At 35.7% G+C, this 26,484-nt stretch overlaps 1 protein-coding gene across 2 annotated transcripts in view; it reads left to right on the top strand.

The window, feature by feature from the left end:
- The window catches only part of PHIP (PHIP subunit of CUL4-Ring ligase complex), a gene marked incomplete at its 5' end in the record, with an annotated part of 101,253 nt that overhangs the window by 22,952 nt on the left and 51,817 nt on the right, over positions 1-26,484 (top strand). For both annotated transcript variants that reach the window (XM_079297694.1, XM_079297693.1), the window contains 8 exons: positions 4,540-4,761; positions 5,332-5,432; positions 11,528-11,598; positions 12,363-12,463; positions 12,580-12,620; positions 13,704-13,802; positions 15,729-15,882; positions 16,855-16,989. In XM_079297694.1, the coding sequence (XP_079153820.1) occupies positions 4,540-4,761; positions 5,332-5,432; positions 11,528-11,598; positions 12,363-12,463; positions 12,580-12,620; positions 13,704-13,802; positions 15,729-15,882; positions 16,855-16,989 (924 nt within the window). The remainder of the gene's footprint in view (positions 1-4,539; positions 4,762-5,331; positions 5,433-11,527; positions 11,599-12,362; positions 12,464-12,579; positions 12,621-13,703; positions 13,803-15,728; positions 15,883-16,854; positions 16,990-26,484) is intronic.

Below are 26,484 nucleotides of genomic sequence, written 5' to 3'. Positions count from 1 at the left end.
AATTCCCAACGGATGGGATTTATAAAACCACATAGATGTCAGTATAATATTTTGATACCTGGGTAAGTAGTCAGTTTCAGCAGATACAAAGATTTCATAAATACACTTCATGCCAGGATGCTTTTGCTGCATTTATTGCCTTCCTGCAAACACTGGATGTAATTGATACCTATGTGGATTCAGGAGCTTGTTTATGTCCTTTTAACCTCCTATCAGATAGCTTGAACAATGCTGATAGAAGTACAGTTCAGATTTCTTATTTTGCCTTGACGTCCTGACTTTTAAAATTCTTCCAAGGCAGTTGTAAATATATTCTCTCTTTTGCCCACATACATCTTGCTTTGTTGTATGGGGAGATGTGTGGTTGAAGGAATGGGACACCTTGCATTGTTTTGAACAGGCCTATTTATTTGTTCACTTGTTACTACAGGCATAGAAGAAACTTATTTTCTTTTTTTTTTTTTTTTTTTTTCATCAGCAAGCTAAATCACAGGCATTAAAATCTTTCATCCTGTGGTTTATACATGATTTACTTACCAGGAAATGGGCTCTGTGTTGTGGGTTTATTTTGTATGTGACATGGCAGAATGCATTAGAGATTTTAAGAAAAAATTCTCTTGATGGTAACAGCAGTTTCTTTTGAGGAGAGAGAACAACCTGAAATAAAATGGGAGGTGGAATGGGGCAATATGTTTCTGCAATCTCAGAGTTTTGCAGGCATTCCTTTGCTTACTAGTATCCTGGTTTAATTGCTTGAAAGCAAGTTCCTGATTTAGATCATGATTACTTCAAGCATTAAATAAAGTAGCCATAGGTATTAATTGTGGTTGGTGAATTTTCGTTTTGGAGAGCATGGAACTGACCTTCTTATCTCTGCACTTTTAGGTAAATCCAGTGTTCATGTAGATGTTTAAATGGTTGTTGGCAAATGGTTGTATTCCACATTTCAGTAAAATCAAAGTTGCTGTAGCTGTCCTTATATAGTCAGTGGGTAAACAGTCATGAGCTGTTGTGTTGTAATTGCATCTGTATAATGAAATGGTGCCAGTTCTTTTTAATCTAGACCACTACAACTAAGTCTCTAGTGTGGTATGTAAATTTGTATGCATTGGTAGGGAATTGTTCTTATCTTACATTTTTGCTCCACAACCTTCAGTGTGACGGTAGTTAGATAAGTTGCTTTAGATTTATAATTAGTTCTAGAAGCTGCATCATAATAAATTCTATATCATGAATGTTCCACCTGACATCTGGAGGATTGAAAGCCTCTAAATTCAAGCTTTGTTCATGTTCTGTTTCAAATTAAAAGGAAATTTTTTTTAGTTTTGCTTCACGCTCATCTGGGAGATGTTGTCCTTGCTAGAAAGATGTTACTTCTATTTTGCCTAAAGACAGTGGTAATAAGACAGTACATTTTTCCTGCAAGCTTAGTTGATCTTTACTGTGTTCACATAGCAAGGTTGTGGTACTGAGGGTCTTCTGTGAGAAGCTTCCTCCATGTCCAGAGCCAATGCTAGCCAGCTCCAAGATAGAGCCACTGCTGGCCAAGGCTCAGCACATCAGAGATGGTGGCAGTGCCACGGGGATGATGTATTTAAGAAGGAAGAGAAAAATCCCTAGGCAGCTACAGCTGGGAGAGAGTGAAAATACATGAGAGAAACAGCCCTAATAACTCCATCATGAGTGAAGAGGAAGGGGTGTTTCAAATGCTGGAATAGAGATGCCCCTGCAAACTATGGGAAAGACTGTGGTGAGGCAGCTGCCCCCCTGCAGCCTGTAGAGACTTTGTATTCTGGTTCCACTGAAAAGCATGACTTGCAGAACTCATGCAGGGCAATAGAAACAAATACTGTCTTCTCTAGTTCCTGCACTACTTAAATTTCTGACTGCAAAATCCTCCTTTTTTCCCCACCTTTATTTTCCTGTCTCTGCTGAGATTATTCTTTCTAGGGAATAATAAACAGCATTGTGTAATTATCTGTGTAAGATTTCCAACCCAAGATTAATTTGTGTGTTGCTTGGCAGTTTCACTTCATCCCACAAGTGTGTGTAATGGTAGGAAAATGAACCAATTTTACTCCATACCTTGGTCATACAGTCATCAATTCTCCCTTGGTGCTGAAGTTGTTTTAGGATTCACTTTTGACAGATGCTTTTTAATAGGTACATAATTTGTAGCAGTTGTGGATATAACCTTGGAAACATGAGCTGTGGTGTAATCTACATGCCCTTGCTAGTAGAATTGCAACAGTTCTTTTTTTTTTTTTTTTTTTTTTTTTTTCAATTAAAATTAATTGCAAAAATAAGAGTTGTAGGCTGTCCCATTCAGATCAGATAGAAGCACATTAATTTATTTGAACTCTAGTACTGATGCCAAGGTGCTACAGAATGTACAATTTTACCTTAGTTTTTTTCTCTTTTGTTTTTCTTTCCTTTCTCTCTGCCTTTCTCTCTCACCCCCTCTCCCCTCCTCCTCCCCCCCCCCCCCCCATTTTAGTTGTTGAGACTTGGCTGACAGTATTTTTTCTCTGCAGTAGAGATGTTAAACATGCATCTCTATAGTGACACTATAGCCAGCTGGCAAGGAGCAGGCCCATTTTATGCTGATCTTCTTTCCTTTGCTGTCACTAAAAAGACCTCTGGAGATCCTCTAGGTGGTATTAGGTGCCACAACAATTTTAATTTTTTTTCTTTGCTGACCATTTTGTGACTGATTTCTACTTTTTCTAGTGTTTGGTAGTTTTGGGTCTGCTGTTCCCTTCTCCAACTTTCAGGTCTGTCTTGAGCAGTGAGGCTCTTATTTGCAGTTTTACATACCTGCAAGCACAGATACCCTTTTGTCTCAGCTTCCTGGGTTTTTTGGTGGTGACTGCATTTTGAGAAGAATATACAAGCTTCTTCATACTCTAGAATCTCATATCATGATAACAGAACCACATGAGCAGATACTATCTTTCAGATAATTATAGCATCCTTACTGACAAACAGATGATGCACAGGTTAGATGTGTGGACTGTGAGACTGTCAGCTTAGGGCATTTTCAGGTTTGAAGGGCTGTGATTAGCAGCACAAGGTCCAGCTGGAGGCCAGTCACTAGAGGGGTATCACAGGGTGTGATACTGACACTGTACCCTCTCATGCTTCATTCAAGGACCTGGGTGATGGAACAAGAAGATGCTTTCAGTAGATGCCTAGAAGATAATAAAATCTGAGTGGTGGATACAGCATCATGTTCTAGCTGACCCTACTTGAGCAAGGAGTTTGGACTAGACCAAAGTATCTACTCACCTCAGAAATTCTGTGATTCTGTCCTCTGCTCATTGCTGTAACTCAGGCTCTGGTTGTGTTCCCTGGTCTGACACTGGGGCAGTCTAGCAATTAAATGAGCCAAATGTGTTCCACAGAATCTCAGCATGAAAATTTTATGCATACATAGAAATAATATAGGCTGTATCATTGCTCTTCTCACCCAAGAGGCAGAAAACATAATTAGGAACAAGCTTCTGTAACTATTTCCTTTACATAGGAGACTTGGTCCTATTTTATAAAAGGTAGATGATGGTATTGCCATGCCTTCTGCTGTCTTTAAAGTGTAAATGCTACATTACAGAGGCAGATGTGCAGAGGCAGGGTAAGAAGATGGAATAGAAAACACTGGTCAAATTTTATAAGGGTGGTGTCACGTTGTAACTTGTAGCACCTGTGTGTGTCAGGTAGCAGATCAGTACTCTGGATGTTTAAACCCAACTTGTATTGCTTCTGAACATAAGTAATTGAATTGAATGTTTACAATAAATTTTGTCTCTTGGTGTGTATGCAGTGTTCAAATGTCTTGGTATTGAGCCATTGTGTTGCAGATGCTTAGACTTTCAGGAAGGCACAGAAATGCAATAAAAATTGAAGGAATGGGTTGTGAATTTTTTGTTAGGGCTGGGAATTTGTTGTATACAGGCAAGTGGCTGTTAGAATTGTGTGTGACGACCAGGAAAATTTGAGTCAAATATGAATATGTGGGTGAAACCTCTTGAGTTTGTTGAGAAAAAATAGTAATTTCAGTGTTTGTTAATGTGAATATTTAAGCAGGTTTGTAATAGTTTTATCTAATAATGGAATAGCTGTTCATACATGCTGTTTATCTAATTTGTGGTAAGTATGACAATGAAACTAGGAAGATAAGGAACCTATTTGGGCATAAATGACAGACTGTACCAGTTTATAATTCACTTTTGCATTTAGTGTGAGTCTATTTTAATGTATTGTAACAGCTTCTTCAGTTTGTACAGGATTTTTGGAAAAAGTGTCTTGCTGAAGCATAAATCAACTTGCTGTAGGATTTGTGATCTGTATTATAAATGCATCATGATTTGTATATATTGTTGAGAATCAGTGTAAACTTGTGTTTTGGATGCAGTGTAGAAAACTGTTAAAAGCATGGGTGGGACTATCTTCATGTCACTAGCTCATTTTTTCATTTCACTGCTAACTCTGTCATCAAAACAGGCAATGGCATGGTTGAAATAATTTCTACCTTACTTCTAGGGATCAGATGATTGCCTTGTAAAAATCTGGGCAACTGATGATGGAAGGTTGTTGGCTACCCTGAGAGGGCATGCAGCTGAAATATCTGATATGGCAGTAAACTATGAAAACACCATGATAGCTGCTGGAAGCTGTGATAAAATGATCCGAGTTTGGTGCCTTCGAACTTGTGCACCCTTAGCAGTCCTGCAGGGCCACAGTGCATCTATAACATCATTGCAGGTAGGTTTTTGCAATGCAAAAATGGGTCATGGGAACGTTCAGTGTAATAAAAATGCATGCCTGGCAACTAAGCTTGAAGTGAGAAGGAATTTTCATGGTAGGCATTGCAAAAAAACATTTATTGTCAAAATGCCTGACCTTTGAAGAATCCCAGACATAATCCTTGTTCAAAAAAACTGCATGACACATGTGAGCAGTTATGTTTTGAAGTACCATTCCTTTGCAGACTGTGATTATGAGCACAGGTGCATTGAGTAAAAACTGCAGTCACTGGAAGTACTTTGGTTTGTTTTTGTTTAGAGCTGCATGCTATTGTGCAACTTGGGTGATGGGGAGAGGGAGGAGGAACCTGGAATGCTTTGGAAAGTAACCCAGAAGGGTTGTTCTGGAGGGAGTGATGGAGCAGTGTTTTTTTTATTTTGGTGTTCATTCCAATTTGTTTCCCTTAAGTATGGTTTGACACTTGATATTTTTTTTTTTTTTTAACTTGGTGAGATGAATTGTGGAACTTCTTAGCATATCTGGAACATATTAACAGGAGAACTTTTTTTTTCTCCCCCCTTTTCCCAGTTCTCTCCACTATGCAGTGGCTCAAAGAGATATTTGTCTTCAACCGGGGCAGATGGAACTATATGCTTTTGGCTGTGGGATGCTGGCACCCTTAAAATAAAGTTAGTTGCTATTTTATTTATTGCTACTTCTGTTTACATAATTAAGAATGATGTACAAATACGGAGAAAAATTTGACTAAACCAAGCTTGTGATTGACTTTCAGTATGTGATTGTTGGGTATGATCTATTTCTGATGTAGCTACAGCTTGCTTATCTCTTGTATACATGTTAATTTAGAAAATGAGTGTACTGTTGGATTTTTTGTTTAATGTAATGTCAAAGTTGGCACTCCATTATTCTGATGTCATAGCAATTTCAAATTAAAATTATTTTGATAAAATTATTGCAATTTAGATTTCAAAATCCACCATTAAAGGAGACAGTAATGTGCTAGTGTAAATCAGGATAGGATATTTTTGATGTTTGTTCTTTCTTTACCTATATTACCTTTTCGTAGTTGCTCTTGGCTGTAACATGGCAGAAGGCAGCATTCTTGGACAGCCAAGTATTGATGACTGAAGTTATACCTGAAGTTTATGCCTTCAAAGATACTAAGAATGTTGTCAGGACTTTCATATACAGTTTTTAAAAATCCACTTGCTCAGCAGCTTTTAAATGCTTTGGCTCTTTATTTTCCTTTATTGCTAAAACCCATAACTTAAAATTGGAAATGGTTGTTTTAGTAATCATTAGTGATTTAGCTTTGATGATAGGATGTTCTCTTATGGGTATATACTCCTCGAAGGTAAGTTAAATTTCCTTGTACTTTTGGTAATTGGTGCTAGAATCTTTTTCTCCCAGTGTGCTGAGGTTATGCAGAGCTTGCAGGCACTCTTACATAGGTACTTCTCTAGTTGTTTGGGCCTTAACTATTTTGATGTTCTCTGGATGTTTTGTCTGTCATATGAAGCTGTGTCAGGTTGTTACTCATCTGCTGACTAGTGGATGGTGTCATCAAATCAGGACTCCCCTTTTTACTGAGGGCAGGAGGCAAAAGCTTACATGTTTATTTTTGTGTGAAGGAAAGGAGTTATTTTTCTTAAGGCTTTCTAAGTCTGAGTTCTTGTTGACAAGATGAAATCTTAGTCTGTCTGATGGGTAAATCTTTTGACCCACATGTTTTTTCTTTTATCTTTTGTTTATTTTCTTCTCCTTTTCCTAAGTGAAGTTTTAGTCTATGGAATTAATTTTTTGAAACTAATTCTGTCACTGTTATTATTCACTATTAAAAATAGTGAATCCTTGAAAGTTAGGTAGGTTTTAATATATAAGCTGGAAGATGAATGTTTAGAAATTATGAAAGTTTGAATCATGAAGTTGGATGGGATTTGTCTTGAGATAAAACTCAGGGAGAAAATTGGGGCCAGTTGTGGTAGGGGATTCTCAACTAATTCCTTTCCATGGTGATCTATAATTGTAGAATAAAAGTTTTTAGTGAGATGTGCTCAACAAATATTAAAAGAATAAAAGATACTTGAGGAATGCTTTCATGTAGAAGTAATTTCAAGAAGTGTGATTAAACAGGGGCATAGAGAAAACAAATCAGTTCAGCTATCATGTGCAGCCCAGCAAGGAAGTGGTTTGGTAAACAAAGTCACACTAGTGACTCATGTTGCTTAACAACAGAGCCCAGATTAAATTTTGAGACAGGAATTTTTCTACTGCTCTTACCTTCTGTTTTGGAAATACTTTTTATGTTGGGCTTCAGAAGAGAGAGGAAACCTCTATGTATTTTATTCAGTCTGGAAAAAATTAATACATGAAGATGAGTCATGTACAGTCATGAGTGTGTTGAAGAGGGAATATAATGAGGAATTGCTTGTAGACCCTCATAGTTCTAGAAGGTATCAAATGAAAGTATCTATTTTCAAATTGGGAGAAGGTGATTGTTTACAAAACGTGCAACTGAGTTACAAAACTCCTTGCCACAGGATATGCATTATATGAAGATATTAAAAGGCATCCCTGTGTGCCTTTGCTTCTTTTAGGTCTTTGTTTACGCTTAGTAGAGGTGTAATGTATTTGTAGTAATTAATGCTTTTAAATTCAAATTAAGACTTGATAAAAATGTCTAAATAAAAAACAGATATGTCTTTTGGGACTGGAATATAACTGTATGCCACTTGTGATATCAAAACAGTTGGACACACAGACAAATCTTAATTTCCTGAATTGTACAGTATACTAGTTCAGGGAACTTGTTAGTTAGGGAAGGGTTTACTCAATGTGCTAATCTATAAACTTTTCTAACTGTGCCTATCATGATTATTCTGGTAAGCCAAAATAAATTATACTAGCAAACTTGCAATCCAGTGTAATTTTCCACAAGAAGGCTGCATTGCATGGCTAATGCAACTCAGCAATATTTGTATAATAAATATATATATTTGTATATTGTCATAACAGTTTTCATTGAGGTGATTGCACTTCTTATACACTTGGATGTGGTTCTTCTTCCAGAGCTGCAGAAATGTGGCAGAATTCCTCTACATCCATTCAGTTATATTCTGGGGGAAAACAAGTACTAGCAATATAAGAGCATCAAGGGAAAGAGATGCCTGTTAATTTCTATCATAAGGCCTCTTTTGAAGTTATATTTAAAAAATATGATGTGTAGGCCATCTGGAGGAGAGTATTGCTGGTGAGGTGGGAAGTTCATTCTTCCATTTATCAAGTAGTAAAAAATGTAGGCTTCCTTCTGTTCAATATTTCTAAAGAGGAGGAAAACTGGCAGGGACAATAAGATCTCTTACCATGGTTATTCAGCCTCAGAACTTGCTGCCCTGTGTCTTGGTTGTAGTACAACTCCCACCCAGGAAGGTGAAATTGCATCTTTCAAGCAAGACCAAGAGTTCTGAGTAGTTCAGGTGAAAGATGCTATAACATGCTGAAGTTAGAACTTGATTTCATGTTCCTCCTGAGCTTGCTGGCAGCCTGCTCTACAAGAATGCAATTGCTATCAGTGATGAAAGTGTGTTACTAAATTATCCAATGCTTCAAATGGGGATGGGCGGTGAAGTCTCAAAATTTTGGCTACTTAAAAGAGGCAGAAAATCTGTATGTCCCACCCCTACTTTTTGTACTCAACACTACTTGAACCTGGTTGTGAGCAGCCTCATGGTGATCATGTGGTTGATTGTCATTTCAAGATGATTATGCCATTAGTACTTTGCCAAACTTTTTCATGGAATAGAGGAATGGCAGAGTTGGTATTGTGTTCAATGTGTTCTCAAATTAAAAATAATAGTTTTGTTCTTAACTACACAGAATTGTATTTTCTTGTGGTTTTTGTTTCTTATCTCTGCAAATGTTTGGTTTGTTTCATTCTCAGATTTCAAAAATCTTGTAACTCAGTTTTGCCAACAACTCTACTGCAGTTAATATTAATTAATAATATGTCTGAAATTAGGGTCTTCTCATGTTGGTCTCCTATTTTTTGATAACCTTGTTAACTGTGGCATGTTCTGTGTTTGGGGCAGACATATGGCCCAGTCTGGGGATGTTGGTGACAGCTCTGTTTTGATGAACTGCTAAAGAGCACATTGCAATAGATTTAGTGTCATAAGATGAAAGAGACATTGGCACAACTGACCACAAAAGGAAAGTGAGCAACCTTGTTCACATGGTTCTGTGACTAGTGTGGATGCGTGTTTTTTAGCTTTATAGGGGCATCTGTGTGCTCCCCTTCTTTCCTTGAAGAGATTTATGACTAGGAAGCTACCAGATATGTCTAAAAGCAGTAACATTCCAGGTAGATTAATTCAGTTTCCAAACAGAGGAAGACTGGTTGTTGCTGCAGGCAAGGAATTCACAGAATGTAGCCCAAACAAGATGGGAAAACAATTGAAAATTTAGGTAATTGAGTCTTACCCTGGGTTTAGTCATCTTTTACTATTGTGGGTGGTGATGGTAAACACAGGAGTTGGGTCTTGCATCAGTTTACAGTAGGAATGAGTGAGAAAGTCTGCCTTATCAGAAATTGAAGAATCGCGTGCTTCATTCAAGTTTAAGGCAGAATTATTGCAACTGGTCAGTGCATCACAGTTAAATTAGTTGCACTGTGAAATGTTTGCCTATATATATTTTCTGAGGAAGACACTGAGTTTTCATTTTTCTTCCACCACCTTTTTGCATCACAAGTTTCCAGTGTTAGCCTGTTACTGACAGACCATATGAGCAAAGCAGCAGAACTGTCTCACAGATTGGAATAGAGGAGCTTGGTGTACTGCTTTTCTTATCTATTTATTCTCCCATAATTTCAAAAAGAGGGAAAAAACCTCAGGAAAAACAAATGCTGATTTTGACATTCCTGCTTTGGACAAGACACTGTTTTCTCAATTATCATCAGTGTGATGTCATACTTCCCATTTGCTTTCTTATGCAGAAGGCACTTGATGTTAAAAGAACTGGTCATATATCAGAACTCAGTTATATGCTCAGATATCAGCCTTTTTCATTGACTTGTGAGCAAAGACTTAAGTTAGAGAGGTTATGTCACACATCTGTTTTCTGTGAAGAAGTCCTGTTTTAACTGCTGCATGACCAGAGTTAGGCTTGTCTTCAGATTAGATTAATAAACTGATAAATTATTTAATAAATGCATTGAAAATATATGTAAAGTGAAACACTGTCCTGGAGAGAACCAGTTTTTCTCCCCTTTCCATGCTTCACAAAAATACTGATTACCTGACTCATTTTGCAATCTTCTCTTTTGTAGTAGAGTGCTGGAATCTCTTGTCTCCTAATGCCTAAAATAGCACACATTGGAGAGACATAAGTTTGAAAATTTAAATTGGTTGTCCAAACTAGAATGAAAGTGCATACTTGCTCTATTTTGCAGTTGTCCAAACTCCAAAGGCAGAGTTCACAAACAACAGTGGAAGAAAACAACAGCCTATTTATCTATTTACATTTGTTCCAAATTTATGTGAACTGCATATTGTATTGTCTGATAGTTCTTGTCAGTCTCTCAGTTAAGGAGCATTTCAACTGTTTTGTAAAAAAAGATCTTTGTCTTCTTTGGTGAATCTTGTGAAGTTTCTGTAGGGAGTTACCTTAAAACTCTTGCAGAAAAGGTCACAGAAATAGCCTATACCGAATGGATAATTTGGAGATGGATTTCTTTACTGGTATTCCTGATGTTTATTACTTTCTTTTATGCATAAATATCACTGAGGTTTAGTGCTTATTAATTTCTTTGAGATAGCAATAATCGATTAGTGGAGAAAGAGCTCTTATACATCTGCCTTCAGGTGAAATGAATTATACAGGCCATTTTGCTTTTAAAAGAGAACATTTTGGATAAGTTCTGAATATTCATTCTTTTATGTTAGAGCAAATCTTTAGTGATGACACTCGTGGGTGTTGTGCTGCTGTTCTCTCATAAGTTAATTCTTTGATGGAAGATTGCAGATGGCATACTGTACAAGACCACCTACTGGTTTGAGGTTGCTGTAATGCATTAACAGAATTGAAATAATGATTGAAGAACTTGATCTGAATTGTTTTGGTTTTACAGCCTTAAAGTGCCAGATCCACTGATGCTTTAGTTTTGCTTGCACATCACATTCTGAAATGCCTAGAGAAAAGTGAGGGCCATAAAATAAAATCCCTTACAAGCTTCTAACCATTGTCCTGAAATTTTGGGTACTGTTTGAAACAAGCCTACAAGGAATATATGTCATTTGAAGAAACTCTTGTACTCTAATACCATGAAAACCTCAAAATTTATTTAAATTTCTTTGATATCCTTGCCTATAAAGAATTCTCTTGTAAAAGCAAGCATATACCATGGGAAAAACCCAGTACACCTAGCAGTTTAAAACTGAATATCATGGGAAACTGGCTCTATTCTGCCTTGTTGATAACATCAGGAGAGAGTTTGTATAGAAATATCAGAAGGGAATGGGATTTAAGTTATGTTACAACTCTCCTTGATGCATGGATTACTTAGTCCATCTGGATGTCTTAGTTTCCTAAAGATCAGATCATGAAGCATAGTCACACAAAATTGTTTATAAATGGGCAGCCATCTGTTCTTTCATATTTAATTTTATCCTTCTGTCCTTTATTTCTAAGATATTGACTTGTTTTTTGAAACCCTATTAGAAAATTATTTAACATTTTTTTTGTATTTTTATTTTTTAACTTTTAGTCCAAGGCCAACAAAGTTTACAGAACGTCCTCGGCCTGGAGTCCAAATGATCTGTTCTTCTTTTAGTGCTGGTAAAGTACTTTTTATTCCTCCTCGCTTGTATTAGTGTAAGAAATAATTTGAAGTGTAAAATAAAGTACATTATGGTTACTGTAGCATATTTCTTTTTTAATAAGATGGATTTGAGTTTAAATGCCTGTTAAAAACCCCCAAGTATTTAAAATAGAAATTCAGAATTTGTTCATTAATACTTTCTGCTACAGAAATTCTTAGAAACAGTTAAACATGAAATACTGTAAGTCTCTTGTGAATGCAAGTCTTTTCAGAAGAGGATAGATATATACTTTTTTCTCAGATTAATTAGGAGAGTCAGCTTTATCTGAAGTGTAATATATGGGGATTTATACAAGAATGGGCTGATTACAGAGTTCTCACGGTCTGAGTTTCATTGATTCTAGAGCTGGTAACTGAAGAATGCTGCATAAATAATTGGATAAAATATAAAAATGTGCTGGAATTCTAGTTCTGGTTGTTTTGTTTTTTTAAGGAGGGAGGCTTCTAAGGGCTTAGTTGCAAGCAAATTACTCTGGTTAGTTAATCTTTTGGATACATCTGCTTATGCATATTTACTGACAGCAAATATGAGGTTCAGTTAAACTTTGGAGTTTCTAAATGTTGTTTTGACTTAAAGGTCAATTACAGGCATAGTTGAAATGAGATGCAGCTATAAATTTCAGAGAATATATTGAAGTATTTGATGTTAAATCCCTTTGAAAATACTGTAATAACAGTAGATTGCCCTTTTTTTAAAGACTTATCTGTTTGTTTTTCTCAGGTGGAATGTTTTTGGCCACTGGGAGTACAGATCACATCATTAGGGTTTATTTCTTTGGATCAGGTCAGCCAGAGAAGATATCAGAGTTGGAGTTTCATACTGTAAATACATTTTTAAAAATTACATATGTACTTGATTAAAGTAATAATTTGGAAAAAAGGGGATAATTTGGAGAAGTTTGATTTCTTTTTTCTTTTTCTGCTCTTTTTTTATGTAGGACAAAGTTGACAGCATTCAGTTTTCCAATAGTAGTAGCAGGTAAGCACACTATTCAGAGCTAGCTTTTTGACCTTGTAGACATTTTAAAAGACCAGTTTCCAGAAGCAGTTATTAAAAAAAGAGCTTTATTTTGAGTTTCATCTAGTAAAATAGTCTATAACTATGGAGTCTCACTGTTTCTTTTTAATAGTACTCCTTAGTTTCACAGTTGTTTTCATTGGAATGATTGAAGTATTTCAAATTTGCTAAAATTATGGGTATAAAAATACTCAAAACTTCTTCCTAAGAAATATGTGTGTGTGTGTGTGTATATATATTTTCATATATCAAATACGTGTACTTTTAGATATATTTTAATGTGTAAACCTTTTTTAAGTTAAGTGACTGCTGCATATAGAGAAATTATCAAACTAGATCTACCAATATTTTGTGTAGCTAGCCTAATGCTTTTTTTAATGTTTCACTTTAAGTTCTGGATGTTGGGTATGAAGGATGCTAAAAAAACCAGTTTGGTTTATTATGAAGCATCTTTCATTTATTTGATGTTCTAATGTACATTTCTATTATTATTCAAATAGCTGTAGACCAAGCTTCACCCACTTCTTTCTCCTCTTCCTACCTCTGAACCTCTAAAAGGGAGAAGGGTGGGAGAGAAACTCAGGCTGGGAAACACTTCATATAAATGTCATAATACTTAGTAAACAATGCTAACTTATTGTGAATAGGTTTTGTTTTAAATCATGTCTGTACTTCTACTGGCAGGGCTCTCCTCTTGACCTAGTGTGGTAGGGTCAGTCACTTGGGATGTTCATTGGTATGTGGTGTCCCTCTGCCAGAGCAGTGTCTTGACTCAGCAAGGTGCACCAAAGGTCATATTTCATTTAGTTTGGAAGGGGCTCAGGATAGGGAAGCAGGTTGGACTTTTTGGAGGCCTTCAATTTTGTTACTGGTGTGGGAAGTGTTTTTAACCTCAAACCTCTTGTACAGCATTCTGACACTGTTTGGACTTCTTACTAATATCTTCTGTTTTTGAATTCTAAATTCTGGAACTTTAATTTTCAAGTGTCTTTTCTGTACAGATCTGCCTTTGATCTCTGATTAACTTTTTCCCCTTTTCCTTAGATTTGTGAGTGGAAGCCGTGATGGAACAGCACGAATCTGGCAATTTAAGCGAAGAGAATGGAAAAGTATTTTGTTAGATATGGCTACTCGCCCAACAGGGTAAGTGATGTAAAATGTTCTGCTATCACATAGATTCTTGAGGGCCTTTGATATAATTTGGTGACTTAGTAAAAATTTTTTTTTAAAAGACAGTGAGAGAAAAGAAAAAAGAAAGGCTTAAATTATTATTGCTTAAATGCACCATAGGCTTATCTAGCTCTTGAAATCCAATGAAAATAAATATTTGACTATGTATTCAGCTGTGGAAATTAGCTTGTCCTGATAATAGTGCCAATAGTATTTTGATTAGATTAAAAGCGTAAAAGGTAATCAAAACTCATTGAATGTCAAATTTATATGATTTTTTACACAGACTTTTATTTCTGGAGCAAGAAAACCAGGGCAGATCTCTTCTTTAGATTGCTTGCATTTTAATAATATTTACAGTTATTGTGGAATGTGCATGCCCAGAAAAGCACTATTGAGTCTTTTTCATGTAACATACCAGAGCAAAGGAATTGTCGGCTCCTTAATGTTTTCTCATGTGTTAAAACAATTGGAGAATTTACAAGTGTTTGTAGGTAAGGGAAACATCTGTACTCTAGAACAAGGAACAAAAGAGTCTTGAAGATGGAGAATGACTTAGTAGGAATTGTGGCTTGTGCCCTTTTATTTTGGCATGAAGATGTTTTCCAGTTGACATAAATTAAAAAGATTTAAAACAGGTTTAAGGGATAAACTTTTTTTCCACTTATTGTTCATACTGAATGCTTTGAAAGATATTTAGTAGGAAAAAAACCAAACAAATTATAATGGTTTCAGGAGTAGTCTGTGGAAAGATATCTGGAAGACCAAGAGAGGGATGGAAGAGAAGGCTAAAAAAGCTGTAATTTAGTTACATGTTTAGATCAGACATTGTCTTGTCAATTATGGACAGATGCAACAAAACATAGCTATCAAATTGTTGGACAAGAGTGTATAAAACACTGGTACTTTGATAACAGACTGAGTTACTCCCAGTGAAAATTTTCAATTTTAACGAACTGAAATGCTCATTTTAGTAAAGAACCTATAAAAAAAATTGAGTTTTATCCTTGTGATGAGAGGAATAAGTGCAGTTTCAAATTTGATCTTTTCTGTACAAGGACAGAATCTTTTTTCAAAAAAGAAAAAGAAATTGCTGCACTGAAAGTAAAGAGTGAATTCAGCTTATAAAGCCTTCTGGGTTCTGCATTGAATCTGGAAGGGAATTTGACTATAACTACATTTTCTATTATTGAGTTTTACAATACATACTATTGTGCAATGTGTTACTGTGCTTACTATATGGAAGATCCTGTATTTTGTCTGCCTGCTTAGTGTAACATGCCATTATTGTGTTTGATTTATGTTTTCATAGAGGCAAATGTGCTAGAGAATTCAAGGGTGATTAGTCTTTAAATCACACTGCCAAAAATGTTATTTTTTAGTATTCTGATAGATTATATTATAGATTGCTGCTGTTTGGGTTTCATGTAAGATCAAGTGCCATTTTTACCAATAGCAAAGTGATGCCAGGGTAGTGGTGTAGTACTGGATATTGCCTGAGAATTTAGATAATTTAGAGGCATAGAATACTTCTCTCCATATTGAGAACTATTTATTATAAATATTCTTTAGGACAATTTACTGTTACTTGGTTGATTAATTTTTGGATTTTTGTTCTTTAGATGTCACAAAAAATGCTGTAGCTATCTATCAATTTAACTAAGTTAGATCATGTATCAGAGGGCATTTTCTGGAAGATCTATTAGTCATTGTTCGAGTATCTACAATTCTTTGTGATTGAATGTGCTACATTATGGAAAACATCTTTAATTTTTCTGCTTTTTTAAATAAATATTCTTAAAAATATAGCAAAACACAGAAGTATTTACACTTGTTAGTAGTGTTAAACTATTTTGGCAAAGTAGGATTACAATTCCATTTTTTATTTTTTTGTTTTAGACAAAGTTTTCAAGGAGTGGAAGATAAAATCACAAAGCTGAAAGTGACCATGGTGGCGTGGGACCGCCATGACAACTCTGTTATAACTGCAGTTAATAATATGACTCTGAAAGTCTGGAATTCTTTCACTGGCCAGCTCATTCACATTCTCATGGTAAGATGTATCATCTTGATTTATCAATCTCGAATGCAAAATCTATTTATATGTCATCAACATTCCTCCTTATATGTTTTATCCTGTCTGAAAACTGCCTTGACAAATGTTTCCAGACAGTTGAAGTGTAATAGAGACGTTTATCATCTGCTTATTAGAAACTAAAAACTTAAAACTTCAAGTTGCAAATAACCACTGCTGTTCAAGATGTTTGAAACTAGTTTTGGTGTTGTTTTTTTTTTTTTAAATGGAGCTCCATCTTGAAGGAGAGAAGGGAACAAAAGTTTTTTTAGTCTTTATTTAATGTGATGTTTTGAAATACTATTAATGGGTAAATTTGCCCTCTTTAACCTCTTTTAACACTTCTGCAACCTAATCATTCCATAAGTACAAAAAAATCAGTCTTCTAACTAAAATGCATCAACAGTTTTGCTAATGCTTGACGCTTCTTCTGTAATTGAGAAAATGGTTAACTCTAGGTAACTGATTAGAGTTAACCTAGAGTTAATACTCTGATGAGAGATGGAATACTTAATGCAAATCTCTAAAATACAGCAGTAATTTTGAAGATGTTATTTTCTAACTTTAAATTATATATTTCATTCTTTATGAGTTTGAATTTAACTTCTAACTCATATTTTGCTGAAAAACATGGAAATCTGTGGAATATTAAGACCTCAAGATGCATACCAAGTGTTGCAGGCACTAATCTTTTTAAACTCCTGGTGGAAGCATTGGGACGTACTTCTGAAGATAACATACCTGACATACTACTTAGTAAGGTAAAATTGCAACTGGAAAGAAAAGATTGTAGCCCACTGCTACCAAAAAATAAAGAAGTGTGGTTAAAGTAGTTTTTTTGCTGGGCATTTTCATTGTTTAATGTGGCAGCTGCTAGCATTACCATGTTGAAGCCTTAGGTAAGTATTTGAGACAATACTCTTTTTCATTCCATGGTGTCTTTATTTTCAGGGACATGAAGATGAAGTGTTTGTGCTTGAACCTCATCCATTTGATCCAAGAGTTCTCTTCTCTGCTGGACATGATGGAAATGTCATAGTTTGGGATTTGGCAAGAGGGGTCAAAATCCGGTCTTACTTCAATATGGTAATTATTGTGCTTTATACATATATGCTAAAGCATTCATTCTAAACCTTCTGCTTTTAGTACATTCTTATGTAGGTCATCTTGAAGTATGATTCATGTATAGAACAAGATCCTGCATCTGGTGAAGTCATGAGAAATTCCTTTTTAGTACAGTGGGGCAAAGAGTAAATCTGGAAAATGTTATAGTTGTTTCTTTGGCTGTATTTCACAGTGTTTTGTTTCTATATGCTTGATCCACACAAAATTGGAATGTTGTCAGAGATCATGTATGAATTCATACATTGTCAGAGATCATGTGTAAGAGATGGAGTGACAAAGACCCTCCTTTTGTGCTCTTTTTCCTGCCTGGGGAACAGGAAAGGTGGAACTTGGTTTATTTTTGCATTACTAATTCTTAATCTGGCTAAAGCTGTTCAGGAGTCTCCTGATCTCATACAAGGTTATTGTATACTGCCTTGACCCATTGGATGGAATACTCTCAGCCTTTCTGTGTCGAGCTCCTCCACATGCAGATTTCAAATTTAGTCTATTCTGCGCTAAAGTAATTTTCCTGCAAGATGAATGCAAAGGTATTTTCATCTGTTTCCTGATATTAAGTGGGTCTTTGTCAGATTCTTTTTCAACAAAAAGGTAGTGATGTATTGTGCAATTCAGACTTCATCTTCTGGGCAAAATTACAAAAGCCTTTGTAGAATACCCAGAATTGTTTGGAATCCTTGAGAGTAGGCAAATGGGCTTCTGCTGTAGTGGAATAGCAGTCTTGGAGACCAGCATAAAGAGGATCATCTGAAGAAGTGACCTACCACACTTATGTTTACATAAAGATAAAGGATATTTAGAAATGAACTCAAGCCAGGAAGGTCACTGAACCTAAAGAAAGGCTTTGAGATGCACAGTATAGTAGAGCTCCTAAGATCTTTGAGAAAATTCAGCCAATCTTAATCAGAAAGAGTGCAACCTAGATTCCTTCAACAATGACCTAGGTTGAGTAGTGTTCTCACTGCAGTGATTTCTGTAACTGAGCTTATGAAGGATCCAAGACAATCATATTGGAGCTGTGAGCACACATCTTCACTGCTTGGTGCTGCTCAGTGTTGCCAGTTGAGGTGTATGTTCTCATTGCATGGTTAGCTTGAATTTCCAGTTCTACTTACAATGGATATATGATGGGTTTTGTGGAGTTTAGATCAGAATAGTCTGAGCTTATCTGCTCTTTTTAAACCAAGTCCATTTAAGAGATATCAGAATCTAAATTACAGGTGCCTGTGATATTAGGCAGCCCCCAAAAGACTGAAATATTTATTTCAGGAGTGCCATGCAACATAAACACCTTAAAAAAGTAGTAGTCACATACATTTTTTGTCAGAGAAAATGTCATCATTGGATTCAGAGAAATTTGTAGACAATCAGAAGATCTCAGTAACCAGTAATCTGAGACTAATATGAGAAAGTCTGCCTGCTGTGTGAGGTGAGGGCAATTGTAAATGTGGCAGTCAGTTCATCTCAAATCAAGGAATTACACTGTATGAGCCAGCTATACAAGAGAGGCATCTCTCTATGGACTGAATATTTCACCAGCCAGTCTTCTATGTTTGATGCTTCAAAAGACATGGGTGGCAAATCAAGAGGTTTTTTTAGGTGATAGGTGGCAGGCAGAGAACATTGTGCAGTCACCTCTGCAGAGCTGCAAAGTGTTCTGGTTTACTACAGGAGAACATGAATTCAGACAGAGCTGCCAGTCTTCTTTGTTTCCTATGTGGCAAATCAAATGGCAAATGTCTGTTTCACAATTCAAGAATCTCTCATTATCATTGCCTGGTCTGTGGTACCAGAAGTAGCACTTGGTGATTTTCTCATAAGAAGAGTTCCTTGAAAAATGTTTCAGAACATGGGGAAATTGGTTGAATTAGCAAAATCATAGCTGATTGTTGGCTTAATGTTAGTCCAGTCAGGTATTTCTATCCTAGATGGATTGCTCTGTACATCTAAAACCTTGTGGCAAATCCCTAAAGTAGACTAGGATATTTTAAAATTACACCCTTCCCCAAATGCCTTCATTATCAATGTGAAAAAAAAAACCCCATAACAACTCAACAAGCAAACCAACCCCCTCCCCTCCCCCCCCCCAAAAAAAAACCAAAAAGAGAGCAAAACACTAAGCAAGGCAAGCAGTGTCAGTCTTAATTCTATCTAGTCAGTGAATATGAAATTTCAAAGAAAATCATAGTAGCCAAATACACTGTTCATTTTGTATTTAATGAGAACGTTGATTCCTCCATTTATTTGTTCCTTGCTGGCTGCAGTTTGGTCCCACTAGATGACTCTGGTGAGCCTACAGAATGTCCTTTCCCAGGCTTTTAATCTGAAGATTTGCTATTAAATCAATTGTCATAATTGTGGTTAATTTGAAGCATCTTTGGTGTGTTTGAAGCATCTTTGGTCTGTTTGCCAGATTTTGGTCCTTATCATTAATAGTAATCTCAGTCCCATAAATGACTGTCACATGGGGTACTCTCAGTAAGTATATATGCTTTCTATATTTCATGTTTTCACCTGCAGTCTTCATTTCATTTGGTCTAGTTGTGTAAGTATTGCATAACTTGGTGTTGGAGTCCATGGATATTCAGAACTGGTTTAATTCAGTGACTTGAGTCACTTGCACTCAGGGAGTATATTCAATATGTCAGAGAGTCAAATTTGCCATAGAAATATCAAGAATGTGAGGGTAAAGCATTTTAGGCAATTTTGATATATTCAGCAAGATGATGAAATGCTTTTAAATTGCATGTGTGAATCCAGGTATTTGGTTTGTGACCTATGTCATATTCACACCAGTCCTGACTTAAGATAGCTGCTAATGAGGAATGTGTTCTTAGTGCAGTATTAGGGCAATTTCATCTGCTCTATTTCCCAGGTAAAAAGAAGCATTCTGAAGAAACAGGGTAATAATACTTAAGTGGTTCCTTTAGCCAACCGTTTCAGAATTTATGTATTTCACAAAAAGAGTGTTGTTGCTGCAGAAGAGTAGCACAGACTCTTGTAAATGTTTAAATTGTAGTTCATTTTGCTGAAGAGTGTATGAGCTGTAGGTGTCTTGGTGAATGATCCAGGGGAAAAAATACACTGAATGGTGGGCAGTCTGGTGAAAGCAGCTGTATGATAATGTACATAATGATATATTTGAGATGCAGTCCTTACTCAAAGCTGCAATGAGTCATCTGGATTCCTTGGCAGTTTCCAACAATGGAGGGAGGTCCTTGCTTTCCTAAAGGAGCCTATAGGAGCATCCCATTTTTTGGGATTACCTTAGCTGTTAGAGTTAGGAAATAGAAGATCTAGATTCTGTTATATCCTCAGTAGTAAAGCACTCAATTCAACATCTGCTGCTTACTCAGGACAACATCTTGGCTATAAATGCCCTGGACAGGACTTCTTCCCAGTTTTCCCAAGTTGTGCCACTATGGAGAAAAGTGAATCTGTAGCCTGTGGATTAGACACTGGTAGTTTTCTTGGGTATGCAAATTATGTTCTAGGTAAATTAGAAAATGGTCAAAATTCTTTGCCTTCAGACAAACTTTAGTATTTTCAGGATTCCATTGGGTCATAAAATAGAAGGTGTCCACTACTCACTTCTTGTCATAGCATTTGTTTTTTTTCTGGTGTTGTCACTAAATTACTTCTTAGTAGATCTGACGCTGTTGGTTTGTTAGGAATGCCAGGGCTGGCACTTGGATGGTATGTGCTGCAGCTTAGCCCCTAGACTTTACACAGAAGTTCCTCAATGCTGAGAACATATGAAACCAAAAAAACTACAGGGACATAATATTTCAAGATCTAAATAGAGATATCTGGTAATGTTAAGTGGATGCATGGGTCTTTGGTTTGGTGATTGGGTTTTTGTTTGTGTTATAATTTGGACATTAAGTATTGATGTTCCTTGAGTTCTGACCCTAAATAGGTTTGTGATGTTATGGTGCTGACCCTGATTGTTAGTTTTTGGATTTAGACAGTTTCACTTTAGCACACTTTCCTCTAAGCCGTACTTCTTGGGGGTGGGCTCTCCTGACTCAGACTGCTTGCAAAAAGCATTTTGTCTGGGGCCCTGGAGTATAAGTGTCTCCTGTGATGAAGCTGATAGTTCTTGTTCCAGAGTGGCTGCCCTGGAAAAGAATATTGAAAGAAGTTTCCTAAAAGATTTTAGGATCTAAACAGGTCTGTAGTTCTGATTTTTCTCTGTTTGCCTTGATAGTGTTTTCTTTTTCATTGGTTTTAGTTTTAGTTTTAAAATTTTTTTTTAAGAGTTTGGTTTATAGCATAGATTTATAAACAGTTGCAGGAGTACCTGGTGACTCCTGTTACTTTATAAGTATGTTTTTGAAAGTATGAAGACCGTACTGCAGTATAAGAATGAAAGATTAGGGGAGAACAGGCATTTAAAAAAAATTTATCACTATAGAATTTTTGAATTCTTACTGTGTCGTTGAATGCCATTGCTTTACCTGAATCTGGTACCTGACTAGGAAGATTCTGTAGGTAGGCATTGCAATTATTGAAACAGGATGCCTCATGATGTTTAAGAAAACTTTGTGTAATGTCAAAATTAATCAAGTAGAAATATTGAAGCCTTTAAAGATTTAAATAAAAATTCTACTGGACAACAGATTTAAAAAAAATACCCAGAGAGAGAACCAACAATGAAAGATCTTTTGTGAGTAGCTGTTGTTCTTCTGTCTTACTTGATTGACTCTCATTATGAGATGCTTCTTTGAGAAGTCAGGCTCAGCTGTAGCCAGCAGTCAGCCTTCTTATGTCTGACATAATCTGTGTGCCTTGGGTGCCTCCTGTGTGCTTGACAGCCTGTCAAGGTCAGCCTTTTGCTTATTTGTAATCTTAATGTGTTCCCAGTTGTGAGATGTTTGTCTGGACTGATCCTTGTGACATCACCTTAGTGCTAAGAGAGTCTTTCTGAGCACTGCTGTGTGTTAGGGTATCCTTGACACACTCTGGGTGGTATTTCCAGAACTCCTTTGGAACTTGGGGCTAAGATGGTCTTAGTTCTTCCATTGTATTGTGAGGAATGGTTTGAAATACTGATACAAAGAGAATTTTTTTTTTTTTTTTTTACAATTTGGTATTAAATTCACAGATCTGACTACTTCAAAATCCTCCTACCATTGTGACTATCTGACTTACTTGGAAGGCTAAGCCATCTTAGCCTTTGACACTTATGCATCACAGTATGTATAACTCTAACTGTTGAGAATTGAGTCTTTTTTCTGAATGCCAAAGCATGTTTCATGAGAGCATATAGAAATACCAAGGGTATGTTTCAGAAATGCATTACAATTTGGACTCTAAACTAGTCATTTGAAGCAACCTTCTGATTCTTTTGGAGGAGGAGGAAGAAAAAGAAAAAATTCTAATTGAATCTGTTCTTCCCCTTTCCCACTTTCATCTTCCTTTGAAATGACAAGTAACTGAGTTATATTTGTGAAAGAGGAGCTTTAATCTCCCCCAGAAATACCACTGTTCTCCTCTGTGTAAATGCTTACTCTCCACTTAGTAAATCCTGCTTGCCCTGGAAATCATATTGGTAGTTCAAAAATAGCAGTGTAAATCTTAGTGCTTGAATTGGTATTTGTCATTCTTATGCCCTCTGTCCCTTTTAAGGAAATGGTCAGGAAAAGAAATAAAACAAAATAAACCTTTAAAATTGTGAGGCCTGAGGGGCAGGCTGACATGCCTGTTGCATTGCTACTGGAGAAGATACAGGCCAGAGTTCCATTTCTTGGCTGTATTTGAGACTGATTCTGGAGCAAAGCTATACTCCTTCCCTGAGACCTAGAAGGACAATGCCTTTGATAGCTGTAGTTGGTGTAAGGTACGATGAGGCTTCTTACAGGCCCAAGGAAAAAAAAAATTGATTTAATTTTTTTTCTTCTTTTAACTGGGGCATATTTTGCTCTGAGTTTCTGTATCAAAATCCTAGCTGTTTTCTTTGTTTCTAGGCAGTCTTTGGTTAGAAGCTCATGATGAATAATCCCACACTTTCATTTAAAATGCATTAGTTACATTTTATGTAAATAGACATTGTATCCAGAACTAGAAAGCTTGTGACTTGATTTGCATGTGTTCTTTACAATATGTTTCAATTTTCAACAGGTTATGAAACCTAGACCTTAAATATGAACATTTTTAAAGAAGCCAAGAGTTTACACACTTGAGTGTTTCTTTAAAAAAAAGATTTAATAGCTTATTCGAAGAAGATTTGGTTAGTATGATGAGCATTATTTCTCCCATGTATCAAAATCATGTTAAAACAGGTCCAATGTAAGCAGCTGAATTGAAAAGTAACAGTTTTCAATAAATTAAAGTTTTGCAGTTGCAATTTTTATATAAATTTAGCAGCACATTATTTTGTTTGACTTCATTTAAAGTTGTCAGCCAAAAGGCAAATTATTTAAAATTTTAGGATAAATCTGGATTTAACTGCATTAACAAAGATATGTTTCTATTTTGGATTTTTTTTCTTCTGAATTAAAATCATTACAGGTAAAAGAGAAATGGTGAGGGAACATTTGTTTCTGAAAGGATAAAAGAACATATTACTGAACCTTATGCAAATAGTTATAGATCCTTTCAGAAAGATATGATTTGGCATTATGTTGCCACATCAAAACTTAAATGTAGTCAATCTTTTTGACAACTGCATTAATAGAAAATAGGAACTCTAAAGTTATTGGTACTGAAAAACTCTTAAAGAACTTAAATAGAAACTGTTGTTGAACATACAGTGCAACAGGTATAAGCTACTTTAGCAGATATAGCAAACTAGGAGGGCTGATTTTCTTGCTTTTATTTTTGTATGGAGTTAGGAAAGTATTGCAGAAGTTAATAATCCTTAGGGGGAAAAAACCTAAAGCCAACAAAAAATCCAAAGCAAAAAAAAAAAAGTGTTAATGACTCTACAAATGTTTTAGCTACAGAATTAAAAAATGAACATTTTCTCCTTTCAACTGTAGAATTGTAAAATTTGAATGTCTTATCCTGTCTTAGCAACTTGACTCAAAGCTTGAGTTGGCTTCTCTAATGTAGTCTCAAATATGATGGTTCAGTGCCTGTTATCAGAAAGATGAAAATACTGAGCAGTGAGAAAGCTGGTCAGGATTTCCTAGTAATACATGAAGACCAGGTATTTAGCATGACTGACTTAATGTAATTGCTTTACCACAAATTCAAGAGAAGATACTCCAGAGGGGAAAATTTACCTCAGCTTATGTAGTTTTCAAACAAACATTCATAATGCCTTTCTCAGCGTTATTTAATTTTGAGAGAAAGGATTATATATTGGTACTTTAAAAATCAATTAATTGTATATGAAATTTCTAATCTCTATACATCAATGACAGGTACATGAAGTGAGTTGTGTAAATAAATTTTGCTAGATGTTTTTGAAAAGTTGTACTGGTTACGTTTGGTTATTCCTGAAGTACTGTTTGTGAAGAAGAAAATATTTACTTTGCTGGGAGACTTCTGTGTGTTTAGTTGAGAAGTTAAGACTCCAGCATCTGCTTTCTCACTTAAAGGGTTACAGCATTACTATATTTCTAACAGCTAGCACTGCAAAAGTTAGATAGAAGAAAAAGTGTGTTGGAAGGATCTCGGAATGGTGCTGGACCACTCATTAAAACCTTACTTACTTTTAGCTCTGCTGTAGTAGCTTTCATTTGGCTGTGTGCTAATTTATTATGCAGTGAGTGCTTTCATATGATCAGGATAATATTTTCACAAGCTTCTTTTTAGATATCTTGATTTCCAGGCCAATCTTTTAGTTAAGACTCAAGCTCTTACAACAGTGCTATAGTAAAGAAAAAACCCTGATTTGTATTGCTCCTTAGTTTTCTTTTTCAGGTTGCTTCTTTGTTGAGAAGCCTTGAGCTGAAGAAACAAAAAGTGGATTTTATAAGATTGTTTTGAAGGTGATCTCTGAAATTCCTTTATTTCATTTGATTGCCTTTGAAAACAATTGGAGCAGTAGAATCAGGAAGCAGATACTAACCTACCTTGTAAGGTCATGCTTATCTGGTTATGTGATGATTATAGTTGTATCTGTCTAAATGCTGCTTTTATTTCAAATGATGTAGTAGTGAAACATTATACTTAGATATGCTGGCATAAAATCAGGAAATGGGGTGATACATAATTCAACAAAGCAATAATTGTATTTAAAACATTAAACTTGTTTTTGAAACTGAAAATGCTTATTGCCATGCATCCAGTGAGAAAGCTTTGAAGCAAGTGAGTACATTCATGCTGATTTTGTTTTGCATTCAATATGTGAAGTTACCATGGTGAATATATGCTTTTTCAAAGACATACTAGTAAATGTGTGTAAATGCAGATAAATTTTTATATTATATGTTAAATACATATTGTATATTTAAAAAAAACAAACGAAAAAACAAACAACCAAAACACACAAACCCTCAACCCTAAAATCATCTCACACAATGATGTTAAGGTTGAAAGTTATGGCTACACAGAAATTAAGGAATAAGTTTGCTGAAGATAATGTCCTAGTGCTTTGTCCCCAAGTCTGTAGCTAACTGATTGTTTAATGCAGAGTTGTCTGATGCTATTCCTGGTTCCATGCATTCCTTTCCAAGTCTTTAATTACTTTTCTAGGATGTATGATAGTTGCATGGCATGGTTCTTTTTTAAGCTTATACATTTTCTCCAATTTTAAACAATGTATCTTTTGAAAAATTTTAATAGAAACACTTTCTTAGTTTTTGAAAGCTTTGGATATGTTGTATGTTGATTTTGAGCTGTTAGCATAAGCAGTGACAGAAGTCCTCATGTACAGAACTTGACCTTAAAAAGATCAAGTTGAAGCAACCTACAAAAATTTTCCTGATTTCTACAATGGAAATTGCTGAAGGTATAATTTTGATCCTATTAATGGAGAGTCTGCTGCACAGTTGAAGAATCAGACTGTCTGGATACAGTGATGTGTTGGTTGTCTCCTTGCCCAGTCTCTCTGACCTCTTTACACATTTTATGTTTTTATATAAATCAGACAGAAACATTAGAAACCCCCATGGAGGTTGTAGTAGGGATGTATTTCGTAATGGCAATGATGTCTGGTTTTTGTGAATTTGGGCACACATTCCCTGTTAATAACTGTTTAAATGTTTTAGTGCAGTATAATCCTTGTTTTGTTTAGAATTTGCTGTCAGTGTTATGGCATTAACTGATTCAGGTCAAAAGGGTTTCTTCCTGCAAGTTGTCAATCAAGCAGAGACTACTGAATTGCAATTGGATTTTTCTGTGTGTTCTTGTTCCTTCAGAGAGCTGGCTGTTGACTGTCCTTTATTTTTAGCTTTAAGTGGACACTTCATTGCAGGCAGTTCCTATGCTATGCCTACTTATGTCTGTGTATCTTAATGTTTTTCCTGCCCCATCTTCTGAAGTCTGATCTTCCACTGATCTGTG

This window comes from Erithacus rubecula (genome assembly GCF_903797595.1).
Source record: "Erithacus rubecula genome assembly, chromosome: 2".
Classification (NCBI taxonomy): domain Eukaryota; kingdom Metazoa; phylum Chordata; class Aves; order Passeriformes; family Muscicapidae; genus Erithacus; species Erithacus rubecula.
The sequence above is the reverse complement of the archived record's forward strand: the minus strand, read 5'-3'. Positions and strand labels throughout refer to the sequence as shown.